General features: G+C 25.1%; 1 protein-coding gene and 1 long non-coding RNA gene across 2 annotated transcripts; both read left to right on the plus strand.

The window, feature by feature from the left end:
* The first annotated feature begins 928 nt into the window (after positions 1-928).
* Positions 929-3553, plus strand: LOC141529600 (zinc transporter 7-like). The gene is made up of 2 exons (XM_074246229.1): positions 929-1144; positions 1532-3553. Exon 2 carries the CDS (start codon positions 1548-1550, stop codon positions 2556-2558), a length of 1011 nt encoding a protein of 336 aa, XP_074102330.1. The 5' UTR covers positions 929-1144; positions 1532-1547; the 3' UTR covers positions 2559-3553.
* Positions 3554-9772: 6219 nt separating this feature from the next.
* LOC141529601 (uncharacterized) lies at positions 9773-11909 on the plus strand. The gene is made up of 2 exons (XR_012479624.1): positions 9773-10636; positions 11186-11909. It is a non-coding gene; the product is annotated as an uncharacterized LOC141529601 (long non-coding RNA).
* The last annotated feature ends 1849 nt before the right edge of the window (positions 11910-13758 follow it).

Consider the following 13758-nt stretch of genomic DNA (forward strand, 5'->3'; position numbering starts at 1 on the left):
AGGGTGGGCTAGGGAGAGGAGGTTAAAGAGAAAATAAATCATTTCAAGATGGGAAAATCTTTCTTCAAAATTTGCTTCAAATAATTTTCTTTTTTGCCGCCGCGTGGCGCTGTCATACATTTTTAACTCCTTTAACGGATAAATATGTTTATTCATTGTTTTTATTATTGAGATGACATAATACTAAAGTTTACTACAGTTAACCGATGAAAATTAAGTTAGTGAGCTGTCATTTGACTATTTTTTAATTTTATTTAACAAAAAAATTTTTTCCGAAAAATTATTTTAAAAAATTCCATTTTTAATTTATTAAATTTTCTAAATGTCAATTTTTTTTTTTCCTTTTTTAATGCAGTAATTTATTTATTAGAAAACCTCTTTAAATTATTAAATATCTGCTAAATTAAATTTTTTTTAAGTTAGCCGACATTTAAAAAATTTTTACAATTTTTTTTATTGACAAATTACTTTAAAAAAAATAAAAAAACAATTTCACATGTAGAAAATTTAAAAAATTACACACGCAATTTTTTTGTTCTAATTTAATAATTGAAAAACAAAATAAAATTGTCAGGTAATTTTACTATAATTAATTTTACAGCAATTAAATTATTGTGAAAAAAATTACACATGTGATAATTAAAAAAAAAAAAAATAAACATCGGTGGATATTTGTAAAATTAAGGTAAGCTGTCACTTGACAATTTTTTAATTTTATTTAACAAATAAATTTTTATAAGTCACCTAATTTTATTTTAATCAAAAATATTTGTTAGAATTTTTCTAATTTGTCTGATAAAAAAAAAAAAAAAAAAACTGTATACTAATTACCGTGAAGTCTATGGTGTACATATCCCTACACTGACAATGAATTACTAAGTATTAATAAGCTCGCCAAATATTTCTCTGTACAATGAAAATAATCGGTGATTATTTATTCATAAACGTAAAGCTGTTGACTGCGCACGTGAAGCTAGAAAACTCTAGCATTACTTTCAAGGCATAACTATATTGTTAATTTGTTATTAAATATTACCCAATTGATCGGTTTAAATTTTTTAAAATTGTTATTTATAATTATTTATTGCATTGTGTATAGTGTTCTTTACGAAAAATTTTTCTCAAGATAAATATTTTAACCTTGGTAAGTTTTGAATTTTTTGATTATTTTTCATTTATTAAATTAAAATTGAAAAATATTTTTTGGAGCAATCTTTTCTATTAAATAAAATAAAAAAATGATGAAGTGACTGCTAAATTTAATGTTACACTAATTATGAATTAAAATTATAACAATAAAGTTAGCCGACATTTTTAATTTTTTGAGTTTTTTTTATTCATTAAATTAGAGCAAAAAAATATTTGTAAAAAATTGCACTTCTAGTTTTTCAAGTTTTTTACAAGTGAATTTTTTTTTTAATAATTTTTGCAATAAAAAAAAAGTTCTAAAAATTTTTAGATGTCGGCTAACTTAATCATCGTATAAAAATTAACTACTAATAAAAAAAAAATAATTACAACTTAAAAACAGCAAATAAATCAGCAAGATGTTTCCAATATTAAACAATAAAACCCGGCGGGTCACCAGAAAAATCCGACAGCAAATACAACAGTGGAGAAGACTATTCGCCTTGGACGCCAACAGCAGGATAATCAAGAGCCTAATCCTGCTTTCCTTCGTAAACATAGTATTCCCGTGTATCGAATGGCTGTACGGAGATTGGAACAACAGCTGGGCCCTAAAAGCCGACTGCTTACGCGGGCTGCACGACCACAGCAGTATGGTGGTGAATCTCGGGATGATGAGGATAAGAAGATGGCGAGCAAACAACAGATACACCTACGGGTTCGCTCGAGTTGAAGTACTAGCCTGTTTCACGATTGGAGTAACTCAAGTGTACCTTGCATTGATGGAGATCTTTCTTCCCGCAATACCGCGGCTGATGTATCCCGGTGAAGTGGGACCCGAACAGATGATCGTGATTTCGGTGGTCGGTCTGCTGCTCAACTTGATTAACAATTACGTCTACCATTTCTCAGACAGACGTAAAGAGCAACATGACGTTAAAACTGGAGTCATCGGAGGTGACAATCCCCTGATCACCAAGGAAGTTATTTTTAGCATTCTCGTAAATGTTCTCGGGTCCGTAGCTCTCGTGATATCAGCAGTACAGACGGAGATATTCAGATCAATGACTGCTGATTCAATTTGCTCAATGGTCATTGCGTTGTGCATGATATTGAGTGTGGTGCCAATGTTGAAAGATACCGGGGAGATACTGATACAGAGACAGCCTGTGGAGTTGGACGATATTCTTCCCGTGTGTTACATGAAAGTATACCAGTTATCTGGAGTCCACAATGTGCTAAACGCTCACTTCTGGACACTAAGCCCCAACGGATTTTTCGTTGGCTCGCTGATCTTGGAGGTCCTCAATATAAAAACCATCAATCCTAATCAATTGGTTCAACAAGTGAAAATGATATTCGATCAAGTTGACGTAAAACTTCTCACTGTTGAGCTGAACTACGTGCCCGTTTCTGGATTCCAAAAATGAGTTACAATTCTTCTTATTTTTTTTATCACAGTCTCTTTGGTTGAATAAAAATTAATTCAAGATTAATTTTAGCATGAATAAATTTATTTTTATACATAGTCTATCTTATTCTATCTTGATGAGATCAGTCATTAGCATCGTACTGTACTTATTATAATTTACAGTGTAAAATAACATAGAAATATTAATACGATGTAAAAAACTCTAATTACAGCCAGAATTATTTTTATCACTCAACTGTCTATAGGCGTATAAAAATTTTTAATAATTATAGGAATAATCCAGTATGAGTGGAGAACTTATAATTTCATAAATAAATTCTTCTCACTTAATTTAAATCATCGAAATTGAAACTGGTGTCTTGTATTTATATCAGTTCTGTCCTTTATACTTCCGGTTCTTCACATAATAAATTTACTATCTTCGTAATAATAATCCAACTACTAAGCCGAGGTCGAATTATAACTGTTAAACAGTTTATACAGCTCGATAATTAATTATTTATTTATTTATTTATTTATTTACAAATAATAAACATCACACTTACAGTGAAAAACTGAAAAATAAAAAATAAATTAATACCGGGTTATATAATAATAAAAACAAATATAATTAATTAAATAATTACCAGCGAGATCAGTGCGACATATTTAATAAAATCGAGTTTGATTTCCTCATTCTCAACGACTTTCTCTTGACAACTGTTTCTTCTTATTTTCCTTTGATTATACCAGTCAACCAGACTGCAAATGATATTTGCGTTTGACAATTCAATAATAAATACTTTTAAACGATGAGCGCTGCTGTACTTTGTATTCTGTTTGTTGCTAATAATAAATACCAGTTTATTATTGCTAAATTTCATTGCAGCTCTCAATAAACACATCTTAGTATTTTTTATGGCTTCACTGTAAAAATAAAAGAGAGAAAAAAAAAATTTATTAATTCATATTATTATTTATATAAATAAAGATAATAAATAATCTTATAATTAATTATTTTTATAATTTAAAATACCAACAATGAATATAAAAAAAAAAAAAAATTAACATTTAATAATATAAATGCTGATAGTAGTGTGGAAAATGTTTGATGAAAATTGATACAGTCTAAAAATAAATTTAAGAACAGTTTCATCCAAAAAATTTTCCACTAGATAAAGACTATATTCAAGTAATTAGTTAATTTTTTTTTTTTTTTACGTTAATTTTCACATGTAATTATCAATTTACGAGCATTGAATTCAAATATTGTGATTTATAAATTAAAAAAAAAAATCCGATGTCAGGGGAATGTCTCTCTAAAGAATAATATTCTTTAGGGCGCTAAAAATAACTACAATTAACATATTTAATCATTTTTTATTAAGTTAAGCAAAACTGATGAAAGAAAAAAAGTTAATTGTTTAAATACTTAGACAGAACAAACCACCGATTGTATATCTATAAATTTATACACAATTATTTATAAACCGATTTTTATATATATATATATATATATATATATATATATATATATATATATATATATATATATATATATATATATTTATATTTATACATATAAGATGATTAAATTTTGGAAAACAAGTCACATAACGTTGAGACTAATGATAAGGAAATATTATTTCTCATTTACTGTTGTCTTATTACTTGTACAGCAGCGTGTCTTTATCAGTCACGCCGGAACACGGTGAAACAAGCCATGCATAACATTTCTGTCCCAGCCGTGAACTTTACGAATAGTTTATATTAGATAGCAAGAGTTCGGCTTCGAAATGATAACCGTTTGTTCAATTTGTTGATGATTCGTCCTGGTTTCTTTACATTAACTCAATGTTTATCCCACCCGTAAATCTCATGATACTGCTATCAATCGGCGTTTAATTAATCATTAAATCATGCTTGTTTTTTTTTTTTTCTCTATTTTTTTACGTCACTCGGAATTATTTTATTAGACTAAAAAAATACTAGAAGAAGAAGATGATAAATATTTACAGTAACTAAACAACAAGCTATTTAATAAATCATTTATTTATCGCGTAAATTATTGGAATTATTAATTATTATTATTATTATTAATAGAATAAATGATTATCACTGAATAATATTTTTTAAATAATAAAATAACTAACCATAGTTTCCATTCTGTTGTATCAATATAATGAATTATTTTAATTAGACGGTGGTTTGCAATACTGCTCAAGTTGTTCATAACTACACCACCGATGACAGCATTCTTCAACAATACCCGGTCCAGTGGGTGCTTTGCTGGTGTTATCATCACCATTATTTGAAAACGGTTCGTTAAAGCCACGATTATTGCAGACGAGATAAAGAGCGTCACTCAAACTTTTTGAGCACAATCTAATTGTCTTCTGGTGTGGTCGTGATTCGACCAAGGTCAATGAAAATAATAAGAGTCCAAGAAGAATCACCGATAATCTTCTTGAGTGGAACGGGTATTTTATTGTATACATTATTTATTATTTACAAAAATTACTCTCAATAATAAATCACTTTATTCATTTGATTATTAATCCACTTTTAGAGGGCTCACTGGTGTTACTCCAATTTTAATATCACTATTGTCATTAATTAATAATAAATAAATTAATTATAAACTTTAGACGGGTTTATAATTAGTATAAAAGGTAAAAAAATATATCTACAGTTTATTATTTTATTAATATTAATATTAATAATAATAATAATAATAATAATAATAATAATAATAATAATAATAATAATAATAATAATAGTATAAAGAATAATAGAAGACAATTATCTTAATTTGGGAGAGACACTCGAAGAGAACCGACGTTAGCCGGTACTTGAGTCCTACTAAAACGATCTCCGGCTTATTTTCTGCAACCACCAACACTTACAATAATTCTTATATTTCGTTCGCTCTGTTTAAGAGATAGCTTGCTGGTCTTGTATTGAGGGAGATTCAAATAAGATGGGAGTAACTATTACTCCAAATTATAATGCAGCAATCAAGTATTATTGAAGATATGCTAAAAATAATATTCATTTGAAATATATTATTCAATTATTCTAACAATTCACTCCAAATTATTATCTTCTTTGATGGATTTATTTTTAAACTCAACCACGAGTGGTAATAATCCATTTTAATAAAAGGATATATATATATATATATATTTTTTTTTTTTTATTTATTAAGTCTTTTCGCGCAAATTATTCTTCACTATCATCTTCAAATTTTTAAAAATTATTTCTTCTTTTAAATTTTTATTTTTTTAATTACAACTACGAACAATACAAGCGACAATTGTGTAATGCAGTGGATATTTTTGAAGTGACAGAAGATGATGATGATGAAGAGAATAATCGCTTCGACTAGACACAGCGTTTTATCAACACGTGGTTGACCGAGTAGGCGCCAATAACATCTTTAGAAATCACCATCAAGTATTCTATTGTGTCCCAGATTATCATATTTATTATTATGTTATTGCTTTCACTGTATACTTTATATAGCCAAGTCTAGATTACATGGACCGTGAAATATATATAAATATGGAAGTTGCGTGAGATGTCCCTGTCAGATAAATTATTTTCATTGATATCTAGAGCAATATTTTTGTGTTTATGTTAAATACATATTTCTAATAATTTATTTAGTCAGATAATATCTGTGAGTTTAGTTTCTACCTCTATAATTTATATGTTTTTAAAAATACTTTTACGATAATAAAAATTCTAGTTCAAAAATAGTTTTAGAAAAATGGGAATTTAAATGAATATTTTATATTTTATCTTAGAGTGAGCAATTTATTAATTGCTGGTTAGTATTTTTATAAAATTAAATTTAAAAATAATTATTAATATAGTTAAGGGTGTCAAATTTTTTTTATTTAAGCGAAAATGTTGGTCGTATAAAAAAAAAAAAATTTTAAATAAAATTTACTTTTATAAAAAAAATGTTTCATAATTTTTTTTTTTAGGACCAATCAAAAAGCCGTAATTTAAAAATAAAGATTTTTATAATTTGCAAAAATTAAAATCATTAATTATGAGTCTTAAGTTTGGATTTATGGTAAAAATATTAGTCATAAAAAAATTATTGAGACATTTTTTCGTAGAAAATTAAATTTTCTAAAACTTTTGTCCTACACAGTAAAAAATTTTGTATTAAATATTTAACACAAAAATTTTTTACTGTGTACAACTCTATAATTAATATTTTTTCGGTGAATTCTAACATTTAAATGATTAATTTAAAAATCTTGGCCCTCATAATTACATAAAATAAATCCTATCACTCTTATGCTAGATGTATTTAAAAAAAAAAAAAAAAAAAAAAAAATGATTAAAAATATAAATGAACAAGTTAAAGAGTGAAATGACCTGTTTTTATAACAATTAATTACAAGTATTTAAAGAGCAATGAATTGTAAACAACTTTTTAATCCAGTAAAAATGTAATTAATGACTCCTGAGGGTAATTAGCATTTTTAAGAGGATATAATTTGCGTAGTTTGAGATCAGTGTCTGTAAGCTAAAAATAAAAAAAAATAATAACAAGGATGATCGACAGGGGAATGTCCCTCTAACTGTGACTCATAATCCCCCTGCCGATCCACGTTGTTATTTTTCTTTAATTATTATTAAGATAATGTAATAAACATCTATATACATATATTTAACACAGATTAAAGACAATGTCGTGTCTGGCGATATTGCAAAAGCAGAGAGATTCTTTAGGAATCTCTTGAGACTGTTGTTATTATATTAAAGCATTATTATTTATATATTTTCTGAACTTTTTTTTTCATACTCAATGTTATTTATATCAAGCGGTGGTTATTATCAATTCTTAAATATTTTCTCACGCCCCTTGTTGTTATTGTTGTTGCATTATTGTATTTATTTTAGGTATGTTACTATACAATTATATCAATGAGCAAATATAATATAAGAGAACACACAAGTGCTGATTATCATGGCGCCAGGGAGAAAGAAACTCAAACTAGACTTCGGACAGGCCGACCTGTATACAGACAACGCCTTTTAAAACTACATAGGAATATTAATAATATATATGTCTATACAATAAGAACGAAATAAATATATATTAATGTGAGAGACAAGAAATGATACAGGCGACCCCGCAGACATTTGAATGCGATAATAAAATTCGAACCGGGTGTTTAGATAGTTACATACATTATTATTATTATTATAGATTTGTTTTTACATTTTTTTATTATTCTATCATCTCGCAATATTAATTCGGCGGTTATCCTATATTATTAAAATCGATATATATATATATATATATATATATATATATATATATATATATATATTAAATATATTATCGATCACTGTTAAAGCTGTTCGACTGACTTGTATGACCGATTTTGCAAGCTCTCTAAGCTATTAATTCCTCCTACTTGTCTAATTACTAATTTAATATTAATGATAATCATTTATTTATTTATTTAATACATTAGAAATGTAATAATTGTTGCTTCATCTTTTATTTTACTTTCACATTTAAAGGGAATACGGTCGAAAAATATCAGACAAAATAATCCTTGACCAAAATATATTCACCAACAATTAAAACCGATTAATTTTAAATTGACATAATTTATTTATCGATTATTTATTGCGGAAAATAATTCATTCGGAATTTATTTTTTTAATAGAATATATATATATATATATATATATATATATATATATATATATATATATATATATATATATATATATATATATTTTTATTTTTTAATACAAAGTATCACGCTTTGTTTACATAAAATCATGATTAAATCAATCATTGTGTTAATAATTTAATGAAATCATACTTGTAGTGATATAAATATTGTTGTCATTCAGATTAAAAAAAATAAACTTAATTTAAATGTGTTATTTAATTTATGTTGTAATAAAAACACTCGATTGGAAATAATGAGGCTCGTACTTTCATTCATATTTTATATAATATATAATGTGTAAACAAAATCCACTTTTTTTTTTTTGTCAGCAGATATTTATAAATTTCTGAATGATTATTTTGCAATTTTTTCACTAAAAATTATAAATACAAATTTTTTTCGGACGCAAGTTCTAATAAAAAGTATTTATTCATAAAAAAAATATTTTTATTTTGACCAAATGTCAAAGGAACAACAATTTTACAATATACGATAATATTGATGTTTGTAATTAAATTTTGTCATTGATCTTGTGCTCTAGAAAACAATAATTAATTAAAATTAATTATTATTTATTATTTATTTTATTCTATTTACAACAATATTAAATATATTTAAATTTTAATACTATATTACGTCCATGTAAAAAAATATCTCGTATAATTTTTCGTTTCTTTAAATAGAGACTTTATTTTTGTTTGATTTTAAAAATAAACTGTCGTCGCATTCCGCATGGTTAAAAATATAACTAACGTGCAATCCACATATTACAATGTAAAACATAAATGTAACTATGTGACTGATATAACGGATTGTTATAAAAAAATTAAATAGTTACATTAAACAAACAGCAAAAATCGCGATAATTTTATTTGACGTTTTACATTTATTTTCAACTTCTTATCGACCACACGCGCGTTAGATCAAGCTTATTAAACTTTTTATTGAGCTATTTTTGCAACCTCTGTGGAAAAATTAGTGGAAATAAGAATGAAAGTAACAAGGAAGTAATTATTTTCAAATAATTACTAAATTTCTTTTTTTTTATTAGATTAAATTTATTTCCTTTTAGTATCGGGTATGTTTATTCAAAAAGTTTCATATTTATTCTGATTCTGAAGAAATAAATATAAAATATGTTGAATTTATTTTTAATTCGAAAATGTATTATATTCTATAACGTAACTTTTACAAAAACACTCGGGAGAAGTCTAGACTGATGGTATTCTTGATAATATAATATGTTATTGTATTTTATCTTTTTATCCTTAATTTATATAATTATAAATTTATCACATCCATTAGAAAAAATGTTATACCCACTATAGAAGCTCTAAAAAAATTTTTTCTCTTTAAAATTTCATTAAAAAAATTTTTTTTTAATTAATTTAATTTAAAAATAGAATTCAATTAATAATTTATTGATTTAAATGTCAATTTTTTTAATCAATTAGATTGCCAGTAAAAAAAATTATTTAAAAATGATAATAGTAAAAATTTTTAATTTTTTTTTTTTAGATTATTTATTTCTATTACAATAATAGACTCTTGAAGTGGAATAGAAAAAAATTTGATAAGGACCCATAAAACGGCTAAAAATAGCAGTATATGTCAAAATCGGAAGTAGAATGTTTTTGTCAACAAAAGGTCATAAGTTAACTCCAAATAGATGATAGATTAAGCTTACAATATCCGTGTAGAGAAAAAGTATAGAGATAATACATTATATATTGGTCAATGTGTTTACGTGATGTTAACGACTACTTGGGGAAAAAAAAAATCAACCCCCACCACCGGAATATCTGAAGATAGTATGGGCGCTGATATATCTTTTAGCATACTGACCAAATTTTACAAGTTAAGAAAAATCTCATTGGATTCAGTAGAACCGACGAACTCGTCGACAGAGGATGGTTACTATCGCTCTTACGACTGTATATACTTAATATATTTTTAGTAATTTATTACTGAAATATAATCAACCGTATTATTACAAGACTGATTAGAAATAATTTAAAGAAAAAATTAATAATTTATTTTCAATAAGTTTTAAGTAGAAATAACAGTTCAATTTTATAATCATGCTTATGTGTTTATTGCGAAGTTCCACGGTATTATTAGTTATTATTATTGGAGGAATGCTTCATTTGGTGATAGCATCACCCTTGAATAGAGGCGACAGACCAATTAGAGCGTGTTCCTCAGGATTAAGTAACGCACTTAAACTTGTGTGTAGTGACGGATTTTACGAACCTCCATCGCCTAGCGAGTTCAAAGATTTACCTTCATCTGGTGGAATTGTTGAAGAATGCTGTCATAAAGCCTGTACCATTGAAACTCTTCAGCAGTACTGTCAATAATTTTTATACTTATTAAAATAGTGGTAAGTATTTTTATTTATTTTTCCTCATTTTTAAATATTCAAAAAAATAAACATTTTTTTTTAATTGTTAAATTATGAAAATTTTGATATTAATAAAATTAAAATTATACTAGCAACCTTGCAGTCACTACGTGAACTATAAATAAATAAAATTTTGTTTTATGAAATAATGACTTTTGTTAAATTGCACTGTACTTTTTTAAATATTGATTTTTTTAAAGATATAAGCTCATCCCGATGTTACACTCATCAAGAGCTTTCATTTGAGTACCCACATGCATTTTTATATATATATATATATATATATATATATATATATATATATATATATATATATATATATATATATATATATAAAATATATGAAAAATTGATGTGGGTACTCAAATGAAAGTTCTTGATGAGTGTAATATCGGGATGAGCTTATATCTTTAAAAATATCAATAGTTCACGAGATACAAGATCATAAAATACACTTGCCACAAAATTTTGCTTATTCTCTTAATAATAATAAATAGATAATTAAAAATTTAATTAATTATTTTTCAGATTTAAAGGATAGCAGTAGCCTAATCGGCTCGGTATCTGGATTTCAAAAGAACGGGACCAACCAGGGTTCGATTCCGACTATTGTACCAGCCGGGTTTTCTGTAATTTTCTCAAATAGTTATGGAAGTAATAAAATATTATCGCAGTACTTTCATACTATTTAAGGCCGTAATGCGAATGCAGGTACTAATTACAACGCGTAAGTCGGCCACAGTCGCATAGCAGCACCAAGTGGATTATAAAAATGAATGCAGACAATAAAAAGTGGAATGAATATGTTGAAAGATAATGTTTAACGCAAAGAAACCAAGTGTCAGTTGAATAATGCCGGATATAACAATCCTAAAGTTATATGACAACAAAGAAGATACTTAAGTGGAATTACTGTGGTAATAGCAAACAAAAAGTGGAGAATATGGGTTACAGTCTTATAAAAACCAAATAGAGAATACGAGATATTAACTGCCTGCGTAAGAAATTATTTTTAAAATAATTTCTTTTAATGCGACACGTCAAAATTATTAATAAAAAAAATTTAGGAACTCAAATTTATAAAAACGAGAATTAATTATTTTTAACTAGATAATTTCATAGAAATATATTGAATTTTTGTCAACGTTGTAAAATATAAATAATAATTATTTATGATTTCATTAATAATTATATTTATAATAAAATTGTAAATATTATAAAAGAGTATTAAAAATAAACTAAAATAACTAGGGATTTTTTGGTGATATTTAGTATTTTCTATAGTATTTATAGATAGAATTTTTTTAAATGTCTTGCTCTTATAGAGGATTATTATATTAATAAAAATCTTGCAATCAATTCCATTAAAGAAAATAATGTATAATAGCCTGTAAATAAATAAATTATAATAGAAGTTTAAATGTAACAAAAGCGCTTAATATTTTGCTGTTAAATAATATAAAAAATTATAATTATACTGATATGTGTGAAAAAAATAATCTTAACGCTTATATTATCTGTAATATTTTTAGTTTAATAAAATTTAAAAATAGTATTGAGTAATAAATCATTTTTATCCTAAATTAAAGTGATGAAATTAATCGATATTTCAGGATTTATTTTCATCCATGATTATGAAATAGAATTAAATAGAGTTTTAAGAAGATCGCCCATGAACTTGATGGTCAAATTCTGATATCTAATAAAAACTAAATAATGTAAAGTTCACGGGTGGAGGCAAAAACGTGGTTCCTAATGAAGATAAAAAAAATTATTTTTCTCTTATTTATACGTTGATATATTTTTTATTCTGGGGAAAGAATTATCAGCTATCATTTTTTTTTTATAAAGATCATCCAACATTTGGATTTATCAAAATTTTTGTTACCATTATTGCTTCAATTATTTTTATTAAGCATTTAATTTTAAAAATCGGAACAATTTTTGGAGCTTCCTTCTACATTTGAGCTTAAAACAATTAAAAAACTTTCATGTTACCAAATCTGATAATTTTATCAAAATTAATTTTTTAAAAATTTTGTCTTGCCTTTTTTCAAACTTTTCGACGAATAAACCGATTTTTATGCAGTTTGCATGATTCAATGCAGTTTTTTTTAAACACAAAGAAGATCTAACGCAAAATTTCAGTTTAAATGCTGCAGCTTCAAACGATTTCCCAATTTTTTAAATCATTAATTCAGAGTGTTTAAGCTAAAAATTTTAGATACTTTTTTTACAGTTATTTATGAATATTTCTCAGCTCATTAATCTACTTCATATCTAGGCTGATTAATAAATATCTGTAATCTAATTTTATGATTATTTTTTTCATAAAAAATAATTTAAAGCTTGCCTCTGATTTTTTTAAGATATTTTTGTTTTTTTTTTTTTTTTTCTTCATTTATCGTCTTATAGAAAATTTATTTTTTAAAAATATCTCGATTATTTTCAGACGTTCTAAAATTAATTTTAGAAAGGGTAATAATTTTTTTGATTAGAAAAACGGGATTGAAAATATTTCCTCAATGCAAAATATGTATTTATATACGCAGAAAAAATAATTTTGAAGAACTTCATTTTTTTTTTTTTTTTTGTAATTAGAAAAATTCTTTAAGAAATTTTCTTAGTTAAAATAAATTGTATTTAATTCAAAATTTTTTTCTAGATTAAAAAGAAATAATCAAATTTTATTAATTAATTTATATTATTTATAATTTTTAGAGCTTCTAAAAATGAAATTTTTCAATAAAATTTTCTTGCTACAATTTTTTTGTTAAAAAAAAAAAATTCTAAAAATTATCAGATGTCTCTCAATTTAATTATCATAAAAATTTTAATATTTTAAAATTCACAAGTCACGACAGTTACATAGTAACTGCAAGTTGAAGTTGAAGAATTAAAATATAAATCACAAATTTATATTTGAAATTAAAACTTGAGATAAGAAAATTACACCAGAGACACCTGTTGCGCTTTCCACTTGATTCTTGCCAATTATCGGTAAAAATTAATTTGTTTACATTTTTTAAATTTTCATTTATGAAAATTAAATTGTAATTTAAAAAATTAAAAGAAAAAATTTTAATTAACAACTTTTAATA

The sequence above is a fragment of the Cotesia typhae genome, unplaced genomic scaffold, assembly GCF_013202065.1.
Source record: "Cotesia typhae breed Kobodo isofemale line unplaced genomic scaffold, CoteBio_Ctyphae contig_48, whole genome shotgun sequence".
NCBI classification, from domain to species: Eukaryota; Metazoa; Arthropoda; class Insecta; order Hymenoptera; family Braconidae; genus Cotesia; species Cotesia typhae.